Source organism: Lissotriton helveticus, chromosome 11, assembly GCF_964261635.1.
Source record: "Lissotriton helveticus chromosome 11, aLisHel1.1, whole genome shotgun sequence".
Taxonomy (NCBI): domain Eukaryota; kingdom Metazoa; phylum Chordata; class Amphibia; order Caudata; family Salamandridae; genus Lissotriton; species Lissotriton helveticus.
Genome location: NC_136072.1, coordinates 548060837 through 548086386, shown reverse-complemented (window position 1 = coordinate 548086386; position 25550 = coordinate 548060837). Strand labels below are relative to the sequence as shown.

Below are 25550 nucleotides of genomic sequence, written 5' to 3'. Positions count from 1 at the left end.
CAGGAGACTGATGAGATGTGCAAGCTTAGCAGGGTGTTTTTGCTATGAGCGCAGGTTACCAGATGTTTTCCTGTCCAGAGTGCTGTGGGGTTAGAAATGGTTTTAGGATAGCAGTATGGTCCTTAGTCTGTCTAATGCATTTCTCTTCCACACTCTCCTCTGCTCCTAGTTTCTGCTTGGAAGGAAGGGCGATGAAGCGGTCCCTATTGGAGGAGCATGGTCTCCCTCGCTAGATGGACCGAACCCTGAAACAGACCCCCTGACCTTGGTCCGCACAGCTATCCGCTGCACTAAAGCCTTGACTGGCATCGACCTGAGCCGATGCACCAACTGGTGAGTATTACTGTGTTCACAAGTGTATCCGAGTGCATATCTCGTTCTGTAACCCTTGTTACTCTGGCACCAAATACCAAGAGTCGCTTAATTAACAATGCCCTGTTGTACAGCCATAACTCCTTATTGAATTAACAATAGTTTACTTGTCACAGTTAAAGTACACTGCTGTGAACTTTCAGAGCACTATGCTTTTGTCCTCCAAGGCTTGTTTGGGCAGTGTTCTTGAGAGGAGTTGAGTTGGTGGGACGCCCTTGAGGGCAGATCCGTGAATGATGCCCTACTTTGCAAAAATAGGCTAAGCTCCAACTAGCACTGCTTTGTGGTGGTATCCTAGTCATAGTGAGGAAACAGTCAGCAGCCTTGCTCGCCTTTCTCTGGTTCTCTAAGATGATGGTATGTTTGATGTGTTTAAGTTTGCTGTCCTATTCTGCAGCTCTCGCCCACTGTGCTCAAGATTCAGGCAGCGTGCCCATTTCCAATTTCTTATAGTGCAAAGCATTTGCATAGATGTAATAAATCACCAGGTTCTTTGATAGCTTGAGCTGCTCCCAGTCTTACCTATATTTAGAAAGGCAGTGCCATTACCATGGCAACTGAATTTTGCTTAAACATTTCAAAAGCATGCAAGTTAATTTTGAAGAGAATTGATTGTGGATGTGTGCTGTTCGAATATGGCCTTAGGCTGCGTACTCTGCATAACGTAAAAAGATAAATGCTTGTATCCTACCTACTGATCAGAGCAGGCATCGGTCGTGGTCAGTAATTGACTGCAGCTAACAGACTTTAGATCTGATACCCAGCAAAAGTATTTGACCTGCCATTCAGTTGGGAAGCACTGTTTGGTTCACAGGATTTTAAGAGAAAATAATACCCAACGTCTCGTTTCAGATCATCTAAAAGAGAGTATGTCTTCCAGTGACTGCCTCTCCTAGTCTTGTAACCGCAAAGGCAACTTTAGGAGCCTTCATTTCATTACATAGACTCTATATATGAAGAGGAGGCCTGAAGGCATCTGCCGCAACTGGTATCCTGAGCTAGCCTCCACTGCATTTTCACCATTATCAGCTATGGTAATGGGAGCATTGTAAATTACCTGGAAGAGTGTAAAATAATAACTAAAGACAAATGAGTTGGGAGCATTGTAAAAAATGGCTACAATCGGACATTCAAAGCATGGCCATAGAACTTTCCACCGAAATGATCAAACTAACCACTACCACCTGACAGCTGCTCAAGGAGATCAGCAAACAAACAACGAAGTACAAAGAATTCAAAAGATGGGTATAGAGACTGTACTTTGTGGTGCACAGAAAAGGGACGAAGACAAGGTTCAGTCTTGTAATGGCTCTAAGCTAATCAAATGAGTGGTGCAAACCTAACATTTAAGTTTTTAAGTATCTTATTATATTCTTCAGCAGTTCTTGGAAAGTGCAGGGTTTACCCCATACACCGCATATTCTTTTTCACAATAACACAGATAATTTCTCAGATTTTTTATCAATTCTGTGGTCACCAAAAGGGTATTTGCCGGGTGAATCCAGAAGTAGGTGTTAAAAAAGAGCAAGCAGGCTCACCAAAGTATGACCTTCCTTGTCCTATCTCTGAAAAGTAAACCCAGTCCGTACTTTTATGCTATTTGAGATGTCATTTATGGTGACCTCTTGACGTGTCCTTGATTTGCATATATTATGATGGCCACTACACAATTTTTCTAACATGTCTCCCCTTCAAATATCTCGACCTGGGGTGTTTGTGTTACAGGGATGTAACTTGCAGCAGTGAGCATCTATTTATTTTCATATCCCTCCTCTTCCTTTGGTCTGTTTTGTGTGTCTGTATTGCATTAGTTATTGATCAATGCCCCCAAGTGGGGCCTGTGTACACCCTTCTCAGGTTTGTTGTTCTCAACTGTCTGTGGTTCCCATCCTCTGTTTGTATCTACCTGGACCTGTTACCATTTCATGCTTCCCATGCCTGTTTATAGCCATGCTATGCATTTGTAGCTCTTTGATCTGTTTTTGCCTCATCCTTTACTTCAGGCTTCGCTTTGCCGAGCTGAGATACCTGCGCCCCGGACCCAGTCCCTGTGTTGAGAAGGTGGTGGTTTTTCTGCCAGACCTTTGGTCTTGTGTGCCATCTCTAGTAGAGTGGGAAGCCCTCACTCAACCAAAACCTACCGACTTGGAGTTGCAGCCGCCTCTCCCTCCATCACCAGGGGTTAAGCCACCCCTGCCTCCATCCCCCCCACCCAACGAAGATGAGCATGAGAAGGTAAGTCATAATTACAGTCTCCATCCCATCACTGAACTGTGTCTTTTATTATTGTGTGATTTCTATGTGGTTATGAAGTTTTGTCTGATATTTTATATTTGATTTTTTTAGCTGAGAAAAGCGGCTCCGGAGTCTATCAATCTTAGCCCCCCTGTGGAGCCGGCTATCATCATCCGCTCGACGCGCACCTTCAAATGTACAACAGTGTCTCTGTACGCCATGTCAGAATTCCGCAAGCAGAAAGAGAAGCTGTCCTTTGAGGTACCAGGAGTTGCTATGGAGCTGAGCCCTTGTGGGAGGGAACTTTGGGGCAAGGAAGGAAACTGGGAGTGGAAAATTGTAGTGTAAAGAAGAAGCTTTCTGCGATCATGCTTTGCACCTTCCCAGTGTTTCTCTGGCATTGCATCAAACAGAAGGTGCTCTTCGAGTGCCTTCAGATAGAGATCACCAGCTTGTTGCGGCTCCCTCTATGAGAATTGCTCTAGATATTATTATAACAGCTGTCGTGGGACTGCCCTGACAGCATGAACCTTAGATTTTGAGTGCTATGGCAACCACGCTTATTTATGGGACATGGTATTTTAAGCTGATTGACTGAAGTATAGAAAGAAAGCACGCTGCTCTTTTGAGGATTATGCCATGAAGCAGGACCACATCCTAAGACGTCTTCACCATCTCCTGATATATCAGAGTCTTTAAGTGTTCCTCAATAGAGCTATTTACATTAGAAAAGAAATCACAGAATTTGCACCAGTTCATAGTTTATTTTCTGCCTTTTGCATGATGTATAGAGAATGCCACTATTTGCTTTCATACTAGCTCGAATCTGGCTAGACTATTGCATTTAGTATCTAGAAGCATTTCAGATCTATTAGGTAGTTATTGGTAAATTAAGGATGTTTGTGGATTCTGCGTAGGTGTGCACAGATTTATGATCAAATCAGATTTTAAACGTATCACATCATTGCTTTTGTGGTATACCAAGGGTGATTTTGGAAGTTAAGTTGTTATAGCTTTTAACACACGGGTGTTGCTCCAATGAGTTGGCTTAACAAGGCGATAGCTTGACTGAAGTGAGTTTTAGCTGAGAATTGTCTTGATTCTTAGAGGTTGTGTTCCTTTGAATATGTGGTGCGTTTCTCTGGGTATGTACCTTGGTAGAGATTCTCTTCCAGGGGATCCTCATCAATAGTCATAAGCACATGAATATTCCCGCTCATGCGGAGGGACCCCAGAAACATATAAAACCTTATGTGTGGAAACATATATGTAGCTCTAAAAACATATACTTCTCTTCCAGGGGATCCTTATCAATAGTCATAAGCACTGAATATTACCACCCATGTGCGGGGATCCCGGAAATAATATAAAATTATATATGGAAATCGCATATATCTAGCTCCACATATATGTATGTACATATATCATTTTTCTCACACCAATGCAGCCCCAAAACTGAGGCTAAACAATGTAATTACCCATACATAGACTGTATTTGCAAGGATATAAAAACACATTAGGTCAAATAGCACTTGAACTCTGTGTTTTAATGAGCAAAACACTCCTAAATCCTGAAAATTGCTAATAAATAGACATTGTTAGCCCACATGCTGCATTGTAAAGCAATAGCATAGAAAATTAAAGCATTTTCAACAAAAACTGGCACTGTGCCTTTAAGGCAGCCATGACCCCTGGCTTCCCATCATGCCTCAGGGGTGACAGTTAGGTCAGTTGTTCTTTCCGGCTCCTTCAGTCAGGACCCTGGTTTTACAGCTCCTACCTTTTTTTACTTTGTCAAAAATATATTGAAATTCTTCAACTTTTTCACTTTCGCTCGACGTATTTTGACTTTAGAGTGCTGATGCTGCCTTTTTTGTTCTTCAGAAAAGGTTTATTTTTGTCAAAATGCCTTCACTTTTTGATCCTTGCCCCTCCTGTGCCAAAAAGAAAGCCAGGACTGACACACACCATGTGTTTATCCTTTGTCTCTCTGAGACTCATAATGCAGACAGCTGTGAGCTTTGTAAGAATTTATCAAGGAGAACCCTCAAGGACAGAGAGAGAATCAGAATTCATGGCCTCTCTGAAAGAGGTAGGTCTCCTAAAAGGCAGCAGAAGAGGAGAACGCAGTCGATGTCGAGAGAAGTCCCGACTTGTTCTCCGTCTGTGTCGGGATCGGCGTCGAAGCTGCCTGCGACAGCGAAAACATCTTCGATGACACATTCTTCGACAGCGAAGACTTTGACGGCGAATACTCGGGTACCTCCGTTGACGTCAACCAGGCGGCGTTCAACGTCGAGAGGCAGTCCTCCGTTGTCACCGGGTGGGCATACGACGTCGAGGCAGAACACTCCGTTGTCGCCACAGCGATCGACGTCGAGGCCCAGCGCTCCGTCGTTGCACCAGCGATCGACGTCGAGGCAGAGCGCTCCGTCGACGCACCGGCGTTCAACGTCGAGGCACAGACGTTCGCCGTAGAGGCACGCTTTGTCGACGTCGCATCACCGGAGTTCGACGTCGAAGCAGGTGGCTTCATCGGCGTCCCAACAGCTTTCGACATCGAGCCATAAGTCTCCGGCAAGGATGGGTCATCAGTCCCCGGTGTCGAGACACCAGCCGCCATCTCCAGTGTCGAGACCAGCGTTGGGACCAACGTCGACACAGAAGACCCCTGTAAAGTCGACGTCGAGTTTGCGAACTCCGTCACCAGCCAGCGTCGATGCAGAGATCTCCAAAGTCGACGCCGAGACAGGAAGTGGCATTAGCGCCGGAGAGGTGTTCCAATTCAAGAAGACGTTCTCCTATACGCTCGCGCCCACCTTCAAAAAAGAAGAGATTTTCTTCAGGGCAGTCTCAGCCAAGACACCAGGCATCACAGAGTCGTTCCAGATCTCGCTCTAGATGTCCTTCAGGAGAAGTCTCTCCTCCGGTGAGCCTATCGTCATCTCACTCAGGCGCTCATGTCTCTCACCGGGAATCAGCATCTAAGACCTCGGACGTTGTGATCTATTCTTCTGATAGTGCATCAGAGCATTCAGCTAGATCGTGGCACGAAGAGGTGCATCCATCTCCTCCAGCACGTTCCCTGGAGAGGAGAGAAAGGCAAAAGTCTCCTTCCATCAGGCTGTCTACTAGGTGGTACAGACCATTACACCACTGGGCCCCCGACAAGGACACAGCCGCTCGATTAACGCAGCAGGTGAATCGGGATCGACCTTCCAGACCCAGAGAGCAAACGCGCACTCCAGTGCACTCAAGCATGCGGAGGTCAAGGAGTAGGAGAAGGGAGAGCAGATCTCCTGCCACTTCCTCATGTCTACTCGCTCCCATAAGACAGCGGCTAAACCTCTGCTTCCCTTGGTTCCAGGGATAATAGAACCAGTTATGGACGTGTTCCTCACGCCTGAGACCATAAAGTCAGTACCGGCGAGGATTCTCAAAAAATATCGGTCGCCAGAGGAGGATCCACTATTCCTCAGAGCCGACCCGCCCCTGATTCAGTAATCATCGCAGCGGCAAGAAAGACCCATGCCGTGGCATCTTCCTCCACTGTACCTCCAGACAAGGAGAGCAAGACGCAAGACTCCTGGGTACGAAGAGTATGCGGCACCTCGGCCTCCTTGCTGAAGGTTTCCAATGCGCAGGCGCTGTTGGGCCGCTATGATAGATCCCTGTGGGATTCCTTGCAGCGCTTCGTTGAAAAATTCCCTCAGGAAGATCGCAGGGATTTCGAAGAGATCCTTATGGAGGGCAGCCAAGTCTCAAACCAGATTATTAGTCCTGCAGCGGATGGAGCTACCCTGTCGGCGCATGGATATGCTCACTGGGTATGTGCAAGAAGGTCTTCGTGGTTGCACCTTACCGCCCTAAAGCCAGAAGCTCAGACACGGATCATGAACCTGCCTTTCTCTGGAACATCTTTATTCGGTTCACACACCGATGAGGAAATGCAGCGTATTAAGACGGAATTGGACACGCTAAAAGCCGTGGGGCTTGAAAAGAAAAAAGAATTCCGTAAAAGGTTCCGCCCCTACAACAAACGATCCTCCCAACAGAGGGTTCAAACCCCTCAGTGGCAGAAGGGTCAAGACCACCAGGGGCTCCTCAAGAGGCGGAGGTAATCAGCGACAAGGCAATAACTCCAACAAGGCGCAATCCAAACAATGAGTCCTTTCTTCCCCCAGTGCCGTTGACCACTCCGGTGGGGGGGAAGCATCGCGTATCATGTGGAAGAGTGGCGAGCCATTACAAAAGATCGCTGGGTGTTAGCTACGCTTCAGAATGGTTATTTATTCGGTTTCAACATCAACCTCCCTCTATCCCTCCACTGCCAACATAGTCATCAGTTAAAACTCCTACAAAAAGAGGTAGCCACCCTTCTCACAAAATCAGCTATCGAGAGGGTACCAAGATCTCAAATCGGGAAATACGTTTATTCAAGATACTTTCTGGTCAAGAGAAAAGGACAGAAAGCTGATTACAGACCCATTCTGGACTTGCGGACACTCAACCTTTACGTCAGAAAAGAAAAGTTTTGCATGTTGGCGCTTCATCAAATATATCCACATCTCAGGCAGGGGGATTGGACGTGTTCGCTGGACCTACAAGATGCATACTTTCATGTACCGATAGCTTACAGTCACAGGAAATATCTCCTTTTGCGGGTGGGGACCTCTCATTACCAGTTCAAAGTCCTCCCATTCGGGTTGAAGTCAGCTCCCCGAGTGTTCACGAAGTGCATCGCAGTGGTAGCAGCCGCTCTACGGCACAGGGGTGTCTTCGTGTACCCATATCTGGACGATTGGCTGTTGAAAGGTCCATCCCCAGACAGTGTAAGGAACCACTTTCTGAGCTGCATCGATCTGCCATCGGTTGGGTCTGCATGTGAATTTCAACAAGTCAACTTCACAGCCGACGCAGCAAATACTTTTCCTAGGAGCTCTGCTAGACTCCGAGGCAGGAAAAGTGTTTCCTTCGGAGGAGAGACGGTCTTCCATCACTCAAAAATGCCAAAAAGTTCTCCGGAACAGAGATCTGATGGTGCAAAGGATTGCCTCCCTGCTAGGGTCGATGGCATCCTGCATTTTTCTGGTCCCCAATGCCAGACTACGGATGCGTCCTCTTCAGCAGGATCTGGAGGACAAGTGGGACCAGCAGACAGCTCGCTGGGACGACAACATAACTTTGTCAAGCACAGCGCAAGCGTCCATACCTTGGTGGATGAAAAGGCGAAATATGCAAGTCTGCATTCCATTCCATCAACCTCCACCTCCCCAGACGCTGATAACAGATGCCTCTCTCCAAGGCTGGGGGGCACACATGGTCCTCTCCAGACGCAAGGACTGTGGTCTTCCAAAGATCTCTCCTACCACATCAACATGTTGGAGCTGAGGGCAGTCCATCTAGCCCTCAAAGCTTTCCTGCCCTCGATTCAAACATCATCAGTGTTAGTACAAACAGACAACACCACCACCTTGTACTACCTGAACAAACAGGGAGGAACATGCTCATGCACCCTCTCCCTGGAAGCGCAAAATCTGTGGCATTGGCTCCTGGCTTGGAATCTGTCCGTCACAGCAGTCCATCTCCCAGGAGAACAGAACGTGAGAGCAGATGCTCTAAGCCGGCATTTCGAAGACCAAGAGGACTGGGTTCTCAACGACCAGGTAGTCGAAAGCATCTTCAAGTCATGGGGTCGTCCCACAATAGATCTCTTCGCGGAAGACGAAAACACCAAATGCCGAGACTTCGCCTCAAGATTCTACCGACCAGGATCGAAAGGGAATGCCCTTTTGATAGACTGGTCAGGGGAATTTGTGTACGCCTTTCCACCCCTTCCGCTGATCCCGAAGGCGGTGAGCAAGCTGACTCACTCGTATACAAGGATGATTCTCATTGCCCCCGATTGAACGAGACAGTGGTGGTACACGGACCTTCTACATCTGCCCGTGTTCTCACAAGTGACTGCCGTGCAGGCCGTACCTGCTATCCAAGATGAACGGGAGGATTCATCATCCCAACCTTCTGTCACTGAACTTGGCAGCATGGCTCCTGAGGTCATACAATACGGCCACCTAGGACTGCCGCAGGACTGCATGTCCATTTTGAAAGAGGCGAGACGGCCTTTCACAAGGCATTCATATGCATGCAAGTGGAAGCGTTTCTATATGTGGTGTATGCAGAACAATTGTCATCCTATCAAGGGTCAGAAAGAGGTCATTCTCCCTTACCCATTATAGCTGGCTAAAGCAGGGTTGAAATTTAATTCCTTTAAGGTGCACTTAGCAGCTATAACAGCTTACAGGCGGTCACCTTCCCAACCTTCTTTTTTTCAGTTACAGGCTGTGAAAGATTTTCTACAGGGCTTGAAGAAGGTCTATCCTCCGTTACGCCCTCCTTCGCCCCCCTGGGAGTTGAACCTGGTGCTATCAAAATTGATGGGTCCTCCTTTCGAAACCATTCATAAAGCAACCTTGCAGCATATTTCTTGGAAGGCTGTTTTTTTTGGTAGCAATCACGTCAGCCCGCAGGGTGAGCGAAATTCAAGCTCTCTGTTCTAAAGAGCCTTATACAGTGTTCCATCTGAATAGGGTGGTATTGAGGACACATCCCTCTTTTCTACCTAAGGTGGTGTCAGATTTCCATGTAAACCAGACCATCTCTCTCCCCACCTTTTTTCCCAATCCCTCCACTCCAGCTGAGAGGGCCTTGCATTTTTTGGACCTGAAAAGGGTTTTAAAATTCTATCATGATAGGTCCAAATCTATACGTAAATCTGATCAACTGTTTGTCAACTATGGATCGATCAGAACTGGTTATGCAGCCTCGAAACGTTCCATCTCAAGGTGGATAGTTTTGTGTATCAAACTTGCCTACCAATTGGCGCAGAAGACCCTGGGGTTTTCTCCCAAAGCACATTCCACCAGAGGGAAAGCGGCTACTACAGCTTTTCTTCATAATGTGCCCATGTCTGAGATTTGTAAGGCGGCGACCTGGAGGTCCGTCCATATATTTACTAGACATTACTATCTAGATTCAGACACTACAGCATATACCCAGATAGGCCAGGCCTCCTTGCGGAATCTGTTTAACGGCTGATTTTCGGCTGTTACAATCTTTGGTTGAGTCATGTGTTTCTCATTTACCTGCAGGTGGTTGATGGGCTTGCTATTCTATTCAGTGCTTATGACTATTGACGAGGATCCCCTGGAAGAGAAGTATAAGTTACTTACCTGTAATCCTAGTTTTCTTCCAGGGGTATCCTCATCAAAGTCATAAGCAACCCACCCGCCTCCCCATGTAAATGAGACGTTGTCAAAGTGTTTATAGTTTATTGTTGAGCCCTGACTTTCAGGGTTATGCAAAGAACAACTGACCTAACTGTCACCCCTGAGGCATAATGGGAAGCCAGGGGTCATGGCTGCCTTAAAGGCACAGTGCCAGTTTTTGTTGAAAATGCTTTCATTTTCTATGCTATTGCTTTACAATGCAGCCTGTGGGCTAACAATTTCTATTTATTAGCAATTTTCAGGATTTATGAGTGTTTTGCTCATTAAAACACAGAGTTTAAGGGCTATTTGACCTAATGTGTTTTTTATATCCTTGCAAATGCAGTCTATGTATGGGTAATTACATTGTTTAGCCTCAGTTTTGGGGCTGCATTGGTGTAAGAAAAAATGATATATGTACATACATATATGTGGAGCTAGCTATGTGATTTCCATATATAATTTTATATTATATCCGGGGTCCCCGCTCATGGGCGGCAATATTCAGTGCTTATTACTTTGATGAGGATACCCCTGGAAGAGAACTAGGATTACAGGTAAGTAACTTATCCATATATAACAATAAACACAATGCAGCCTTCCATACAGTAAAAGCTGAGCAATGTAAGAATTTCCTTTCCACATATATACAATTCCAATAAAGCAGGGAGAAAGAAAACGCATTTGAAAACTGCTTTAATGCATCATAGAAATAATCCTGCAAAGAGGAATGAAAAACAAAGTTTTTTGAAAAGCTAACCCACAAACGCATAGAATAAAACTGGAACCGTGCCTTTAAGGCAGCCATGACCCCTAGCTTCCAGTCATGCGTCAGGGGTGACAGGCCAGTTGTTCTTTCCGGCTCCTTCTGTCAGGACCCTGGTAACTTCAGCTCTGTTTTTTCTGATTTCTGTCAGAAATTGTCTATCTTTTCTCAAAAGCTCTTTACTTCAACGCCTTTTTAGTGTTGGAGTAGGTTTCTGCTATTTTTGAGAGCGTTGAGCATTCTTTTTCCCTAAAAAAAAAAAAAAGTAAATAAAAAATCTGTATTTGTAAGGCGCGAACTACTCACCCTTACGGGTCTCAAGGCGCTAGGAGCCGTTGTTGAAATTAAGTGATCTATTGCCCAGAGTCACATGGTGCTGAGCTGAGCTGCTGGCGGGGATCAAACGTGAACCCTATGCCCCGAAGTAAGCTGCCCTGGCCGCTGCACCACTCTCTTTTCGATCCTTGCCCTTCCTGTGGCAAGAAGAAGGCCAAAACAGACTCCTATCCTGTCTGTATCCTTTGCCTTCCTAATGATCATTCTCCCAAGACTTGCCAGCATTGTCGGTCCATGCCCAACAGAACTCTGAAGGACAGAGAGGATTCGCCTTTATGGACTGGCTGAGAAGAGGAAAACACCTTCAGGAGGCTGGTCTCCGGTGAAGAAGAGAAAGGAGAAAGCCAGATCTTCATCCAGAAGTAAGGTTCCAATCTGCTCTCCTTTGGCATTGGTCTCGGCGCCGAAAATACCTTCATCGGCAGCGACAATGTCGGCGAAAAGACCATCGACGGCGGGCTCGCCGTCAAGAGAACATCGGTCGTCGGCGAAGACTTCAGGTACTTTGGATCCTCTGCTGTCGTCAACCCGGCGACGATCGGCGTAGAGGAGTCGTTCTCCGTTGGTGCGGGCTCTCCCAAAGTCAAGATAGAAGTCTCCGTTGACATCGATACGATGTCGAAACATGCTCCGCGGTGGCATCGGCGTCGAAGCAGGCGTCTGTCAACCGGGCGGTGGTTGACATCGAGATGTTCCTCGTCGTCACCAGAGGCAAAACGTTCAACGTCTAAGTGGACAACTCTGTTGTCGTCAACCAGGCGACGTTCAGCGTCGAGGTCTAGACCAGTATCGACTGCGAAGAAGGATTAGTCGTCGAGACACGATGTTATACACAACGATGGCTTCTTTTACACACTCCGCGTCGAGAGAAAGATCTGAGAGGTCTAAGGACATGACATTGAGAAGGATTTCTCAGTCCATTCACACTTCGTTGGGTTCTCCAAGACGCTCAACGTCGAAGTCAGTGAGGTCCTGGTGTTCGACTTTAGAGCATTCAACGTCGAAACAAGGAAAGGTCAACGTTCAGGAAAAGTTCCCTCTAGAAAGATTCACTAGTTTTGGGGACGCATGGTCTGTCGACGTCGAGACACTCCATCGTCGTCACATCGTTCCTCACGACGTCGCTCAGTCTCCAAAGACCGCAGAGAGTCCTCTGTTTCAGTGATGAGCTCTCCCCAGGCGCTCTCAACGTCCAGAAGCTCTTCTGCTCAGTCTCCAGAGCAGGAAAGAAAATCAGAGAAGCTCTCCTCAGAGGCAAAAATCTCCTTCAGTGCATCTTTCGCCAAAATGGCTTCTGCCCCTCTATCATTGGCAGAAAGAACTCTCTGACCAAGTACAGCGGCCTGTGACCTATTCTAGTCCACTGCACAAATCTCCACTACAACGACTGGTGCAGGAGGTGGACAGGTCTCCTACAACTCGGTCTAGGGATCACCGAGGCAAATCTCCTGAGCATAGACAAGCTCATGCTCATCATAAACGAAGAACGACGCCATCATGGTCGTCTTCCTCGACTCACTCTTCAAAAAGTGACTACTCTCCTACCATAACAGATGGCCCGCCCTCAAGGGTGTAACCTATCGATGATGTCAACACCTTCCACGATGTCCTTCCTAGAAGGGCGCAGAAGCGGATTATAGATATGTCAGCGCCTCAAACTTCTACATCTACCATTTTTTAGACCCTCCATCAGCGGTCTGCGGCTAGGCCATTGCTCCCACTAGATCCTGGTCTCTTTCAACCAGTGATGGACGTTTTTCTCACCTAATCCTCGATCAAAGCAGCTCTGGCTAGGATCCAGAAAAAGTACAAACCTGCTGCATCAGATCCTTTATTTCTGAAATCTGATCCTCCACCGGATTCGGTTATCATTGCAGCAGCGAAGAAAACGTATGCTGTCTCTACTTCTTCCTCAGTTCCACCAGATAAGGAGAGTAGAGTTCAGGACTCTTGGAGGAGAAAAGCATGCGGCTCTGCAGCATCTTCTTTGAAGGTATCTAGCACTGCGGCTCTGCTGGGCCGGTACAACAGATCCTTATGGGATTCATAGAAGCGCTTTAAAGAGAAGCTGCCAAAGGAGGATCAACAATATTTCGCAGAGATTCTCCAGGAGGGGGCGCTTGTAGCCAATCAGGTGATCAGCACAGCAGCGGATGGGGCTTCCCTGGCTGCTCATTCATATGCGCACAGAATATGTGCAAGAAGGTCTTCCTGGTTGCGCCTAACAGCTTTGAAACCAGAGGCTCTGCTGCGTATTTTAAATCTTTCATTCTCTGGCAACTCCCTTTTTGGATCACATGACGGGGAGATGGCCAGAATGAAGGCCAAATTGGGTACACTGAAGGCCGTCTGCCTAGAGAAGAAAAAAGAGTTCAGGCGTCGCTACATGCTCCCATCAGAGGGTTCAAACCCCTCAATGGTCGCAGAAACAGCGATCTAAATCACAGTACCAAGGCTGTCGTTCCTGTAGAGGCAGAGGTGGACATCAGCAGCAATCCTCTTCCGCATCCTAAACTCCAGGAAAGCAATCAGTTCTTGCTTCCTCTATCACTGTTGCTCACTCCAATGGGAGGAAGTATCTCAAATCGCATTGCAGAGTGGCGCAACATCACCAAAGATCAGTGGGTGCTAAATGTACTGCACAATGGGTATGTGCTTCGTTTCTGCACACCTTGAAGAGACATTCTTCCAGTAAGATCACGTCCTCACCACCTGGATTTTGTACGTCAGGAAGTGTTGATCCTTCTAAAGAAACTAGCCATAGAAGAGGTCCCTCCTGCTCAAAAGGGAAAAGGAGTTTACTCCAGACATTTCCTTGTACCGAAAAAAGACTAAGCGCACAAGTTCAGACCTATCCTAGAGCTCCGATCAGAATCATCCGAAAGGAGGAGTTTCGCATGTTGTCGCTCCATCAAATATATCCAAATCTACAGAAAGGGAATTTGGATGTGTTTGGTAGATCTCCAAGATGCGTACTTCCACATTCCTATTGCTCCACGCCATCGCAAGTTCCTGAGATTTATGGTAGGCACGAAGCTTTACCAGTTCAGAGTCTTGCCGTTGGGCCTCAAATCTGCGCCACGGGTATTCACGAAGTGCATGGCAGTGTTGGCCGCAGCATTACATCGCCAAGATCTGTTTGTATATCCATACCTGGACGGCTGGCTGTTAAAGGGATCATCTCCTCACATGGTGCAGAACCACTATCACATCTGCCTAGATCTGCTACACCGCTTGGGGTCCTATTTATTTATTTATTTTAGAGGTTTTATATAGCGCTGGCTGGACCCAGGAGTATCAGAGCGCTTTACATTTTTGAGACAAGAAGGTCAATAAGACAGGGAGCATACATAGCACCAGTGTATATATACCACATATAAGGCTCCGCCTGACCGATTTCAAAATGATAAATATGGGAAATAAGCACACCAAAATGTGGAAAAAGTGATAATCAAAAATATCATAAGGCACACATTGAAAAGAGACGGTAAATTTGCAGAGTCAGGATAGGGAGGTTAGTGGTCAGTTAGGTTGGTAAGGAAGAGAGAGGGAGGGGCAGAAGTGGGTGGGGTTGGAGGCGATGAGGGCTGAGGGTGGACAAGGGAAGGGGGGGTGCAAGGAAGAGTGAAGGTGGTAAACAGGGATGGGGAAGTGACGAGGAGGAAGGGCGAGTAAGGCTGATAAAGAGAGGGCGGATGCATCTAGGGTCGGACAGATGAGGCCGGTGGAGGAGAACAGGTAGGGATTACTCTAGAGTAGGAAGGTTTGCAGCGAAGGTCAATTGGAAGGGCATTCCGAATGCAAGGAGCAATGCCGGAAAAGGATTGTGACGGAGTGGTTTCCTTTTTTAGAAGGGGGGAATAAGAAGGAGGGTGTTAGTACTTCTCAAGGAACGGGAGCAGCCGGCTTTAGTGAGTTTGTTAGTGAGGTAGGTTGGAGTGTTCTGATGGCGAATTTTGTGTAGTGCAGGCTGTTTTGTAAGTGGACCTACCTTCAATGGGGAGCCATTTAAGGGTTTTAAGGGCAGGGGAGATGTGGTTGAATCGCTTGCAGTCTGTGGTAAGCCTAGCTTCACGTGAACATGGAGAAATCAGTTCATAAGCCCGCTCAAACGCTCCACTGTCTGGGCGCCACACTGGACTCCGGACTAGGAAAAGTGTTTCCTTCGGAGGAGAGATTGTTATCGATGAGAAACAAGTGCAATATCATCCTCCAGACACATAAACCATTAGTGAAGCAAGTGGCATCCCTAGTGGGATCGATGGCCTCTTGCATTTTTCCCATACCCAACTCCAGGTTGAGGCTGAGACCATTACAGCAAGATCTGGAGGGCAAATGGGACCAATCCTCGGGGCATTGGGAAGACCGAATTCTCCTCTCTATCATGAAGAGGTCCATTCTCTGGTGGACTCAGCCGAAGAATCTCCTGGTGGGAGTTCCATTCCTTCAACCTCGCCCAAAACAATCCCTGATCACGGATGCATCGCTTCAGGAATGGGGGGCGCACCTGGGTGAACTGCAGACTCCGGGCAGATTGACGAACAAGGAGCAAACCTATCATATAAACTTGTTAGAGCTGTGGGCAGTTCATTTAGCCCTCAAGGCATTCCATACCTTTGATTCAGTCCGAGTCGATACTGATACAAACGGACAATACAACCGCCATGTATTACTAAAAAAAAAAATGTGGAACGCACTCTCGCCCGCTGTCACTGGAATCTCAAGTGATCTGGCACAGGCTTCTAGCCAGGAGCCTCTCTATCACTGCCGTGCATCTGCCCGGAGAACAAAAACGTGCAGGCAGACTCTCTCAGTTGGCACTTAGAAGAACAAGAAGACTAGGTGCTCAACTACGAGGTGGTAGCAGACATCTTTCATCAATGGGGTCAGCCATCCATCAACCTCTTTGCAGACGATCTAAACGGAAAATGCTGCGCCTTCATGTTCAGATTTTACCGACCAGGATTGAGAGGGAATGCTCTTTTGATAGACTCGACCGGGACGTTTGCATACGCCTTTCCGCCCCTTCCTCTCATCCCGAAGGTGGTGACCAGGCTCATCCGATCCAGGATGAAGATGATCCTGATAGCACAGGACTGGCCTCGCCTATGGTGGTATCCAGACCTATTGCAACTCTCGATCTGTCCGCACAGGATGCTCCCGTGCAGGCCAGACCTTCTGACCAAAATGGGCCGGAAAATTGTGCACCCCAGCCTTCCCTCACTGAGCTTGGCAGCATGGCTCCTGAGTGTGAGAAGTTGGCCTGATAGGTGATGTTTCCAATTCTGGAACCACCGATTATCAGACCAAACAATCCCTTATGGTGTCTGGTTGTAAGTCAACCTTATTAGACAAGCTATCCTAGGCGTAGCATGGACTAAGCAGCCTAAAGGCTTAATTTAAGAGGTCGTGTTAAGCGAGCTGTTTTACCACATACAATCCTGTAATATCAAATGAAAGGACACCACACAAGTATATATTATAAAAATATATGTGTTTATTACTAAAAACAATCCCCAGTATTCTTTATGAATAAAGGGGCACAAGCGTTAAATCAAAAGCACTGTTTAAACATACAAAGTTGCACAATTATGGATGAGGGCGGGGGCCACTCAAACCATATACTAAACAAGTGGTATAAGAGATACCAATCGAGCAGTGGTTAGGCCTAGGGCCTAGGGAATCGCTGGGAGCAGTCGGGGCAAGCAATGCTGAAGTCGGGAATGGCCCACGGGATTCGGGTGCAGTGCGGAAAGCGCACGCGTGCACCAATGTTAACCAATGGTGCGTAAAAGTTGTAAAGTTAAAGTTTAAGGACACTTCCGCTGAACCTAGAGGAACAAAACTTAAGACACAGACCCTAGAGATGTGTACCAGTGTGGGAACACCGGCGGAGCAAAGTTACCTCACCCACAGGAAGCGGGTGCATAGGGTCGAAGTTGAGTCGGGTTTCGTCACGCAGGCTCTTGGTGCTTGAAGCTGAAAGGGCTGCAGGCGGGGTGAAAGAAGTGTCCGGTGGAGTCCAAGGGTGGACTCAAGTCGAAAAGTACCTGAAAGCAGAGGGGACAGAGTCTGGGTCACTCAGCAGTGACCAGGGTGGAACCAGGACGGAACCAGGCAATGTCGGGCGCAATCAGGTGGTCGTCGAGGAGCTTCTCTCCGCTGTCACGTGGGCTCTGGGGCATCTGCGATGTCCAGGAGCAGGTCACGATCTGTCCCACGCAGGCTCTCGCCGTCGGCGCTGTCGGCTTCAGGATTGGAGCAAACAACACTTGGCAAAAGCAATCCACGCGGAACCGGGAGATTGCTTCTCACTCAAACCAGGAAGGTCAGAGTGGGGGCTCCTTTTCAGGGGAGCTGGTGTAGATCTGTAGCAACCAGATTCACAAGTCGGTTTTGTAGTTTCGTCGGCACAGGGACCACTAGCCGGCTGGCAAGTGACCGGGCCAACGCGTTGAGCCAAATGGAGCAGAAGGCCCCACGCAGCACTCGTCGAGTGTGGAGGGCTGAACTTCGTTGCAAGAGTGGCTCAGGGTTGGGGCTTCTCAAACCCCGGTGTACAGCTTCGAGGGTCACTCGTGGGCTGCACGGTCAGTGTCTCGTGGTCAATTCAAGATGGCGTGCCCCACGCTTCCGGTCGCCTCCACGGGTCTCAGCTCTGCAGGGACTGTGGATCGGGCTGTAGGAAGGCAGGCAAGCTTGATCTCGTCGATCTCAGTCGCTTGAGTTCCGGCGGGAACTGCGACAAAGTAGACGTCGAGGGCTGGATGGTGCCTGTTTACACAGGGTGGTCACTCCTTGACCACAAGGGAGATTCTTCAGGCTTCCACGTTGAGTAGGAGGTCCAAGGGTCCAGAGTTTCGTTTCTTATGTTTCGTTCAGGAAATCTAAAGTGCATGGGCACTGCTCCCACTCTTATTCGAATCTGGGGGGCGTGATTACCTGCTAGGTCCCCTCCTATGGGTGGGACCCAGGAAGGGGGTGGATACACCCCTTTCCTTTGATCCAGGCCGCCCTGGCACGAGGGCTGGAGTGCCCCAGAACCGGTTTGGCCGGATCATGCAAGGGGCAGCCTTGTGCGCCCCAAGCAGTGTCTGGTTTCTTTCAGACCTCCCTGCTACAATCCACTATCTCCTGTCTGGAGGGTGGTAAAACCCCCCTGCGACAGGAAACCCTTTGTCCAGGCCCCATTTGGCTGAGTTTCGGTCAGCTGCAGGGGTCCAGACCCGTGTCTGTGGCAGAGGCATCCATTTTGTGGATCTAAGGCCCTTTTAGAAATTAACCGCATTTAAGTACAGTAACATGTCTTACCCCTCTAGAGGGGTGGAATGCTATCCCCGTCGCCAGAACTGGCGAGGGGATAGTATTCCAAATCGTATGACACCTTACACGACATGTTTTGATAAAGCCAAACCAAAGATGCTATATAACCGCGAGGATTATAAGGCACTTAAGAGTATATGGTATGGCGTTATCCTGAAACAGCTTAGGGAGTTGTTCCCGACAGCTGCAGACAGGCTCAGCTCATGCTAGAGCTCCATCTCACATGAAACCACGCACTCTGCCTCCAGGATTGATGAGGCCTTCCATAGGAGTGGCTCACAGGTTAATATGTGTCCAGATATAGGTTTAGACATAGGTATACTATATCTAAGCAAGGGGTGATTACACCACCTTACCCCCAGCTGAGTGATCAGCCAGTTGTGTCAATTTAAGAACCAGCCAGGGGTGGCAAAAAGATATGCTGCAGCCCCTGGTAGGCCTTGGTGGCCCCTATGCCCTGGGCACCTATAGTGCACTATACAGGGGCTGACAAGGAGTCCATCTCCAATTGGGTTATGTGCCTATAGCACATGTATCAGTAATTTAGTGAGAGAACAGCAGGCTGGGGGTCTGATCAGCAGGCCCACAGCCTCAGTAGTCGAAAACCAGTGAAGCAAAAAGCAAAAATTTGGGGTGACCATAGGATAGCAGACCCTACTCTCCTACACAACCCCCCCCCAAACGCAGGGACATTAAACTAACCTTGACCAGATAAGTCTTCATGTTCTAAGTGGAAGTACCTGGAGAGACCATCTGCATTACCATGGTCAGTCCCTGGGCGGTGCTCCACTGTAAAGTCCATCCCCTGTAGGGAAATGGACCACCTGAGCAGTTTGGGATTTTCACCCTTCATCTGATTGAGCCACAAGAGGGGCTTATGGTCTGTCTGAACTAGGAAGTGAGTTCCAAACAAGTAGGACCTCAACTTCTTCAGGGCCCAAACCACAGCAAAGGCCTCCCTCTCAATGGCTGACCAACGTTTCTCTCTAGGGGTCAGCCTCCTGCTAATGAAAGCAATGGGCTGGTCTTGACCATCTTGATTAAGTTGTGAGAGCACAGCTCCCACCCCCAACTCAGAAGCATCTGTCTGTACAATGAACTGTTTGGAGTAGTCAGGACTCTTTAGGATAGGTGCAGAGCACATGGCCTTCTTCAGGTCATCAAATGCCTTTTGACAGCTAACTGTCCACTGAACCTTTTTTGGCATCTTCTTGGATGTCAAGTCATTTAATGGTGTCACTATAGACCCATAGTTTTCACAAACTTTCTGTAATACCCAGTCAGGCCCAAGAAGGCTCTGACTTGTGTCTGGGTAACTGGAGGAGCCCAGTCCTGTATGGTCTGGATTTTGCTCTCCAGTGGTTGAACCTGACCCCCACCTACTAGGTGGCCCAGGTACACAACCTTACTCTGCCCTATCTGGCACTTAGTAGCCTTGATAGTTAGGCCTGCCTTTTGCAGGGCCTCTAAAACTTTCTTTAGGTGGATCAGGTGATCCTCCCAGGTGGAGCTAAAGACAGCAATATCATCTAGATATGCTGCACAAAAGTCATCCAACCCAGCAAGGACTTGGTTCACCAACCTTTGGAAAGTGGCAGGTGCATTCTTCAAACCAAAGGGCATTACCACAAACTGATAATGTCCACTAGGGGTAGAGAATGCTGTTTTGGCTTTTGACTCCTCAGCTAGTCTGATTTGCCAGTAGCCAGCTGTCAGATCAAATGTGCTCAGAAACTTGGCAGAAGCCAATTTGTCAATGAGCTCATCTGCTCTTGGAATGGGGTGAGCATCTGTCCTAGTGACAGCATTGAGACCCCTGTAGTCCACGCAAAATCTAATTTCTCTCTTTCCATCTTGGGTATGAGGTTTTGGCACCAGGACTACTGGGCTGGCCCATGGGCTCTCTGATGGCTCAATCACTCCAAGCTCCAACATCTTTTGCACCTCAGCCTTGATGCAATCCCTGACATGGTCAGGTTGCCTGTAGATCTTATTCTTCACAGGCAGACTGTCACCAGTGTCCACCACATGGGTACACCAGTCAGTCTGGCTGGGTGTGAGGGAAAACAATTGTCTGTGGGCCTGCAAAACTTGTCTGCAGTCCACCTGTTGCTGGTCAGTGAGGCTGCCCGCCAAGGCTACTCCATCAACTGAACCATCATCAGGGTTCTGGGAAAGCAGGTCTGGGAGAGGGTCACTCTCTTCCTCCTGTTCCCCATCTGTGGCCATGAGCAAGCTCATGTCCTCCCTGTCCACAAATGCTTTCAAACGATTCACATGGATTACCCTGTGAGGGCTCCTGGGGGTTCCAAAGTCTACCAAGTAGGTGACTTCTCCCTTTTTCTCAATGATAGGATAGGGTCCACTCCATTTGTCCTGGAGTGCTGCTGGGGCCACTGGCTCCAGTACCCACACCTTCTGTCCTGGTTGGAACTCTACCAGTACAGCCTTTTGGTCATGCCAAGTTTGTAATTCTTGGCTGGCCTCCAGGTTTTTGGATGCTCTCTCCCTGTATTCAGCCATCCTGGAGCGGAGACCAAGTACATAGTCCACTATGTCTAGTTTGGGCTTTTTGAGAGGTAGCTCCCATCCTTCCTTCACCAAACACAATGGACCCCTCACAGGGTGGCCAAACAAAAGTTCAAAAGGGCTGTAGCCAACCCCCTTCTGTGGGACCTCTCTGTAAGCAAAGAGCAGGCAAGGTAAAAGAATGTCCCATTTCCGCCTGAGCTTCTCTGGTAGTCCTTTTATCATGCCTTTAAGGGTCTTGTTAAATCTCTCCACAAGCCCATTGCACTGTGGATGATAGGGGGTGGTAAACTTGTAGTTTACTCCACATTCCTTCCACATTGCTTTCAGATAGCTAGACATAAAGTTCGTGCCTCTATCTGATAGTACCTCCTTTGGGAAGCCCACTCTTGAGAAAACTGCAATCAGGGCTTTTGCCACCACAGGTGCTGTGGTGGTCCTCAGGGGAATAGCCTCTGGATACCTGGTGGCATGATCCACTACCACCAGTATAAATCTGTTCCCAGATGCTGTTTGGGGGTCCATTGGACCCACAATATCAATTCCAACTCTTTCAAAGGGGACCCCCACCACAGGTAGTGGTATTAGGGGGGCCTTTGTTGTGCCACCTGACTTACCACTGGCTTGGCAAGTGACCCAGGAGCGACAAAACTCCTTGACATTTTCTGACATGTGAGGCCAGTGAAAGTGTGAAACAAGCCTGTCCCACGTCTTGTTCTGGCCTAAGTGTCCTGCAAGGGGACTATCATGGGCCAAGGTAAGAAGGAACCCCCTAAACTGCAGAGGTATAACCAACCTCCTGGTCATGCCAGGCTTGGGGTCTCTAGCCTCTGAGTAAAGGAGTCCATCATCCCAATACACAGTATGGGTACCTTGGGCATCCCCAGCAGCCTCAGCAGCAGCCTGCTGTCTGAGGGGTTCAAGTGAAGGGCAATCTAATTGAGCCTGCCTCAGGTCTGCCCTTGAGGGTCCCCCTGTCCCCAGAAACTCAACCTGGTCAGGTTCAAGTTCCTCAGAGACAGTCTCCTCTTGGACTGCAGAATCAGTTTCCTCTGAAACTTGATCCTCAACCTGGGGCAAGGTGGAAGGCTCAGCCTTTCCTCTCTTGCTCCTTCTCTTTGGTTGTGGTTGGTCTATTGTTCCAAGATCCACCACTGGTTCAGGAAGGCACTTCTTAGCCTGAGACCTTGTCACTGCAAGGACATGCTCTGAAATCCCTAGCATTTCTGCATGAGTCCTGTACTCCACTTCTGACCAAGCTGAGCTTTCAAGATCATTGCCTAACAGACAGTCTACTGGAAGGTCTGCACTCACAACAACTTTCTTTAGGCCATTTACCCCTCCCCAGGAGAAGTTCACAACTGCCACACTATGGGAAGTAGTGGAGTTGCTTGCATTGGTCACTAGGTAACTCTCACCTAGTACAATCTGTCCAGGGTCCACAAAGTCAGGTGTCACCATTGTGACACTGGCACATGTGTCCCTGTAGGCCTGAGCCAGTTTCTCATTAGTTCGAGGCATGTGGGCTGCTAAATTCATATCTTAGCATTAGATCGCCGCCTAGTGTTGGGCTCGGATGATTGCACATTGTTGTCCTGGAAGAGTCTTCGAAGTATCCTGAGATAGGTGGCTCCTCCCCTGGACTACAGTGCGCATGGGCATCGGCTCCATCCCCAGATTGTTTTTTTCCGCCATTGGGTTCGGATGTGGTCTCGACGTCTTACTGTCGGAACCAAGTAAAACTAACTTTTAGCGGCCAAAAGGCCTCGATTTTCTTGCGTCGGTATTGTCTGCGCACGGTCTCGAGTCTTCCGTCTCTTGGAACCGGAATAAGCGGAGTTTTCTTCGCTCTCTAAACTTTGAGGCCTTCTCATCGCGACACGACTGCAAGCCTTTTCGGAGGTAGGAGACGACGATGAGATTTATGGGGCCGCGGCAGACAGCTCGGGGGACGAGCTCTGCCCCGAAGGTTACAAAGATACCGACCGGGACACGGGATCGCCTGTCGGCCTTACCCAGGACCCGTTGCCGCAAGCCACAGCCCCGCCTTCAGGCCCGGCTACGGACTCACTTGCTGGGCACACTGTTTCGAAACCGAAACTGAAACCGTCGGGATCGACGACACCTAAAATGGCCGACCCGAAAACGAAACTGAAACCTAAGGACTCGAGTGTCCCTAAGATGGCTGCCGTGCCGGTGAAGAAAACGGTGCCCGTCACCCCATCGGCTCCGTCGACCTCCGGTCCGCAGAAGCCGAAGAAGTCTGTCGATTCCGATGCTGCAAAATCGAAACCGACGCCCGAGGAGGGGTCCTCCAAGAAAGATGGTCGGCACGGATCAGCGGCTACGACGCCGTCCAAGCCCGCCAAGGTCGGCTCCAAAGAGGCTACGCACAAGAAGTCTGCGCCCCAGCCTCAAGAATCGGCGGTGCCGAAGACGGGTTCCGCGCCCAAAGCGCACAAGGCCCACAAAGACGTCGGATCCGAGGGACCGATCAAAGCATCCTTGTCGGCGACGAAACCCACGGGGAGTGAACCGTCCCTCATTGCGGAGTCACTGCAGAGAATCAGGGAGAAAGCCTTTGCCCCATCGGCTCCGATACCATCGCCGCAGCCGCAAAAGGACACTCCGGCTAAGCCTTCTGGAAAACTCCTCTTTCTCTTGCCACCTAAGGAGGCGCCGAAAGCGTTTTCAACAAAATCGGCTCCGAAACAAGTTTCTTCGCCGGCTGACCCTCTTCCACGTCGGGTACTCGAATCGGAAGACGATTCAGAGCATTTCATCGACGCTGCAACAGGCAAGCTGACCCTCTATAAAAGGAAAATCACTTCGGAGCCAGTGGACTCCTACATCATCCCACTGAAGAAAAAGAGGGTGCCCCTTGACGCCTCAGGCCTCACGGAACCAATCCAGCCTCCTCCAAGACGGAGCCCTACTCCCTCCCCAGAGCACTCTGGGGGTGAGGGGTATGATGAGGATGAGCAGTACAATTTCCCTATCGATGAACCTGATGTACAACCGGATTCATACGATGACACTGGTGATCAGAACACCCAAGGTGTGGGCCAGGACCCGCAGCTCTTTAATGCACGTGCATCCCCGACTGAGGACTCAGCAGGCTTTCATGCACTACTTGAAAGGGCGGCAGCCAATCATGATGTGGACATGCATGCCGACCCAGTTGAGGAAGACTTCCTTTTCGACACCTTTGCCATCTCTGAAAGGACAGTAAAAACACTTCCTATGCTAAAAGGTGTCCTCAAACATGCTGGGGACATTTTTAAGGAGCCTACAAGAGCGAGAGTGGTCAACCCTCGCATTGAAAAGAAGTATAGGCCTGCACCTGCGGACCCCGCCTACATCCGGGGACAATTGCCACTGGACTCTCTTGTGGTTGCCAATGCCAGGAAACGTGCCAACTCCCAGACAACGGGTGAAGCTCCTCCCCCGGATAAAGAGTCCAAAGTGCTAGAGGCAGGGGGCAAAAGAGTTGCTGCACAGGCAGCAAACTTTTGGCGCATCGCCAATACACAAGCGCTCCTGGCGCGTTACGATAGGGCGCACTACGACACCCTAGAACAGGTTGTACAACACCTGCCTCCACAGTTCCAGGAAGCCACACAACTGCTCATTAACGAGGGGAAGCTCATCTCAAACGCAGCCATCAAGTGTGCGCTTGACGCTGCAGATACAGCTGCTAGGGCTGTCAACACTAGTGTTATGCTAAGACGACAGGCGTGGCTACGCATCTCAGGCTTTAAACCGGATATTCAGACAACAATTCTTAATCAGCCGGTCAATCCTGATAGTCTGTTTGGTCCAGATGTTGACACCACCCTAGAGAAAATAAAGAAGGACACGGAAACTGCTAAATCCATGGGGGCCCTGCAGTCACAACAGTTTCGTGGCAGCAATTTTCGTCGCTCAGGCGCACGTGGGGTCACCAGAGGACAAATGGGTCAACAATCCCAGTTCTCGAAAGGTGGGGCACAATCCTCTTTCACAAAACAGAACAAGGGAGGTTACAGGAATAACAGTAACAGAGGTCGCGGCAGAGGAAACAACAACCCCCGCTCCTCTACTCCAAGCAAACAGTGACTCTCTGTCACTGCCCCCCGACCACCTAACACCTGTCGGGGGGAGACTGCAGCAGTTCCTGCCCGTCTGGAAAAACATCACCACAGACAGGTGGGTGCGACAACTAGTCCAGTATGGTTATTGCCTAGAATTAAAGTCCACTCCACCCAACATCCCGCCAAGGCAAAGGCCTATGTCCGCAGAGCACTTGCTCTTATTGCAGCAGGAAGTAGTGGTGATGCTGCAAAAGGGAGCAATCGAGCAAGTGCCGGTGGGAGAGGAAGGAACAGGGGTATATTCCCTGTACTTCCTTATTCCAAAGAAGGACGGATCTCTCAGACCCATTCTAGATCTACGCCCCCTCAACCTGTACATACTATCAGAACATTTCCACATGCTTACGCTGCAACAGATTCTTCCCTTGCTAAACCAAGGGGACTTCTTAGCAACCTTGGATCTCAAGGATGCGTATTTCCATATTCCACTACACCCGTCACACAGAAAATACCTCAGGTTCACTATTCAAGGAAAACACTACCAGTTCAAGGTCCTACCCTTCGGAGTCACAACAGCCCCGAGGGTGTTCACCAAGTGTCTGGCGACAGTAGCGGCGCACCTCAGGAGGCAGAACATCCATGTCTACC

General features: G+C 49.0%; 1 protein-coding gene across 5 annotated transcripts in view; it reads left to right on the top strand.

The window, feature by feature from the left end:
• Positions 1-25550, top strand: part of CCAR2 (cell cycle and apoptosis regulator 2) — a 399374-nt gene that overhangs the window by 137247 nt on the left and 236577 nt on the right. For all 5 annotated transcript variants that reach the window (XM_078666278.1, XM_078666280.1, XM_078666281.1 and 2 more), the window contains 3 exons: positions 170-333; positions 2376-2607; positions 2719-2868. In XM_078666278.1, the coding sequence (XP_078522404.1) occupies positions 170-333; positions 2376-2607; positions 2719-2868 (546 nt within the window). The remainder of the gene's footprint in view (positions 1-169; positions 334-2375; positions 2608-2718; positions 2869-25550) is intronic.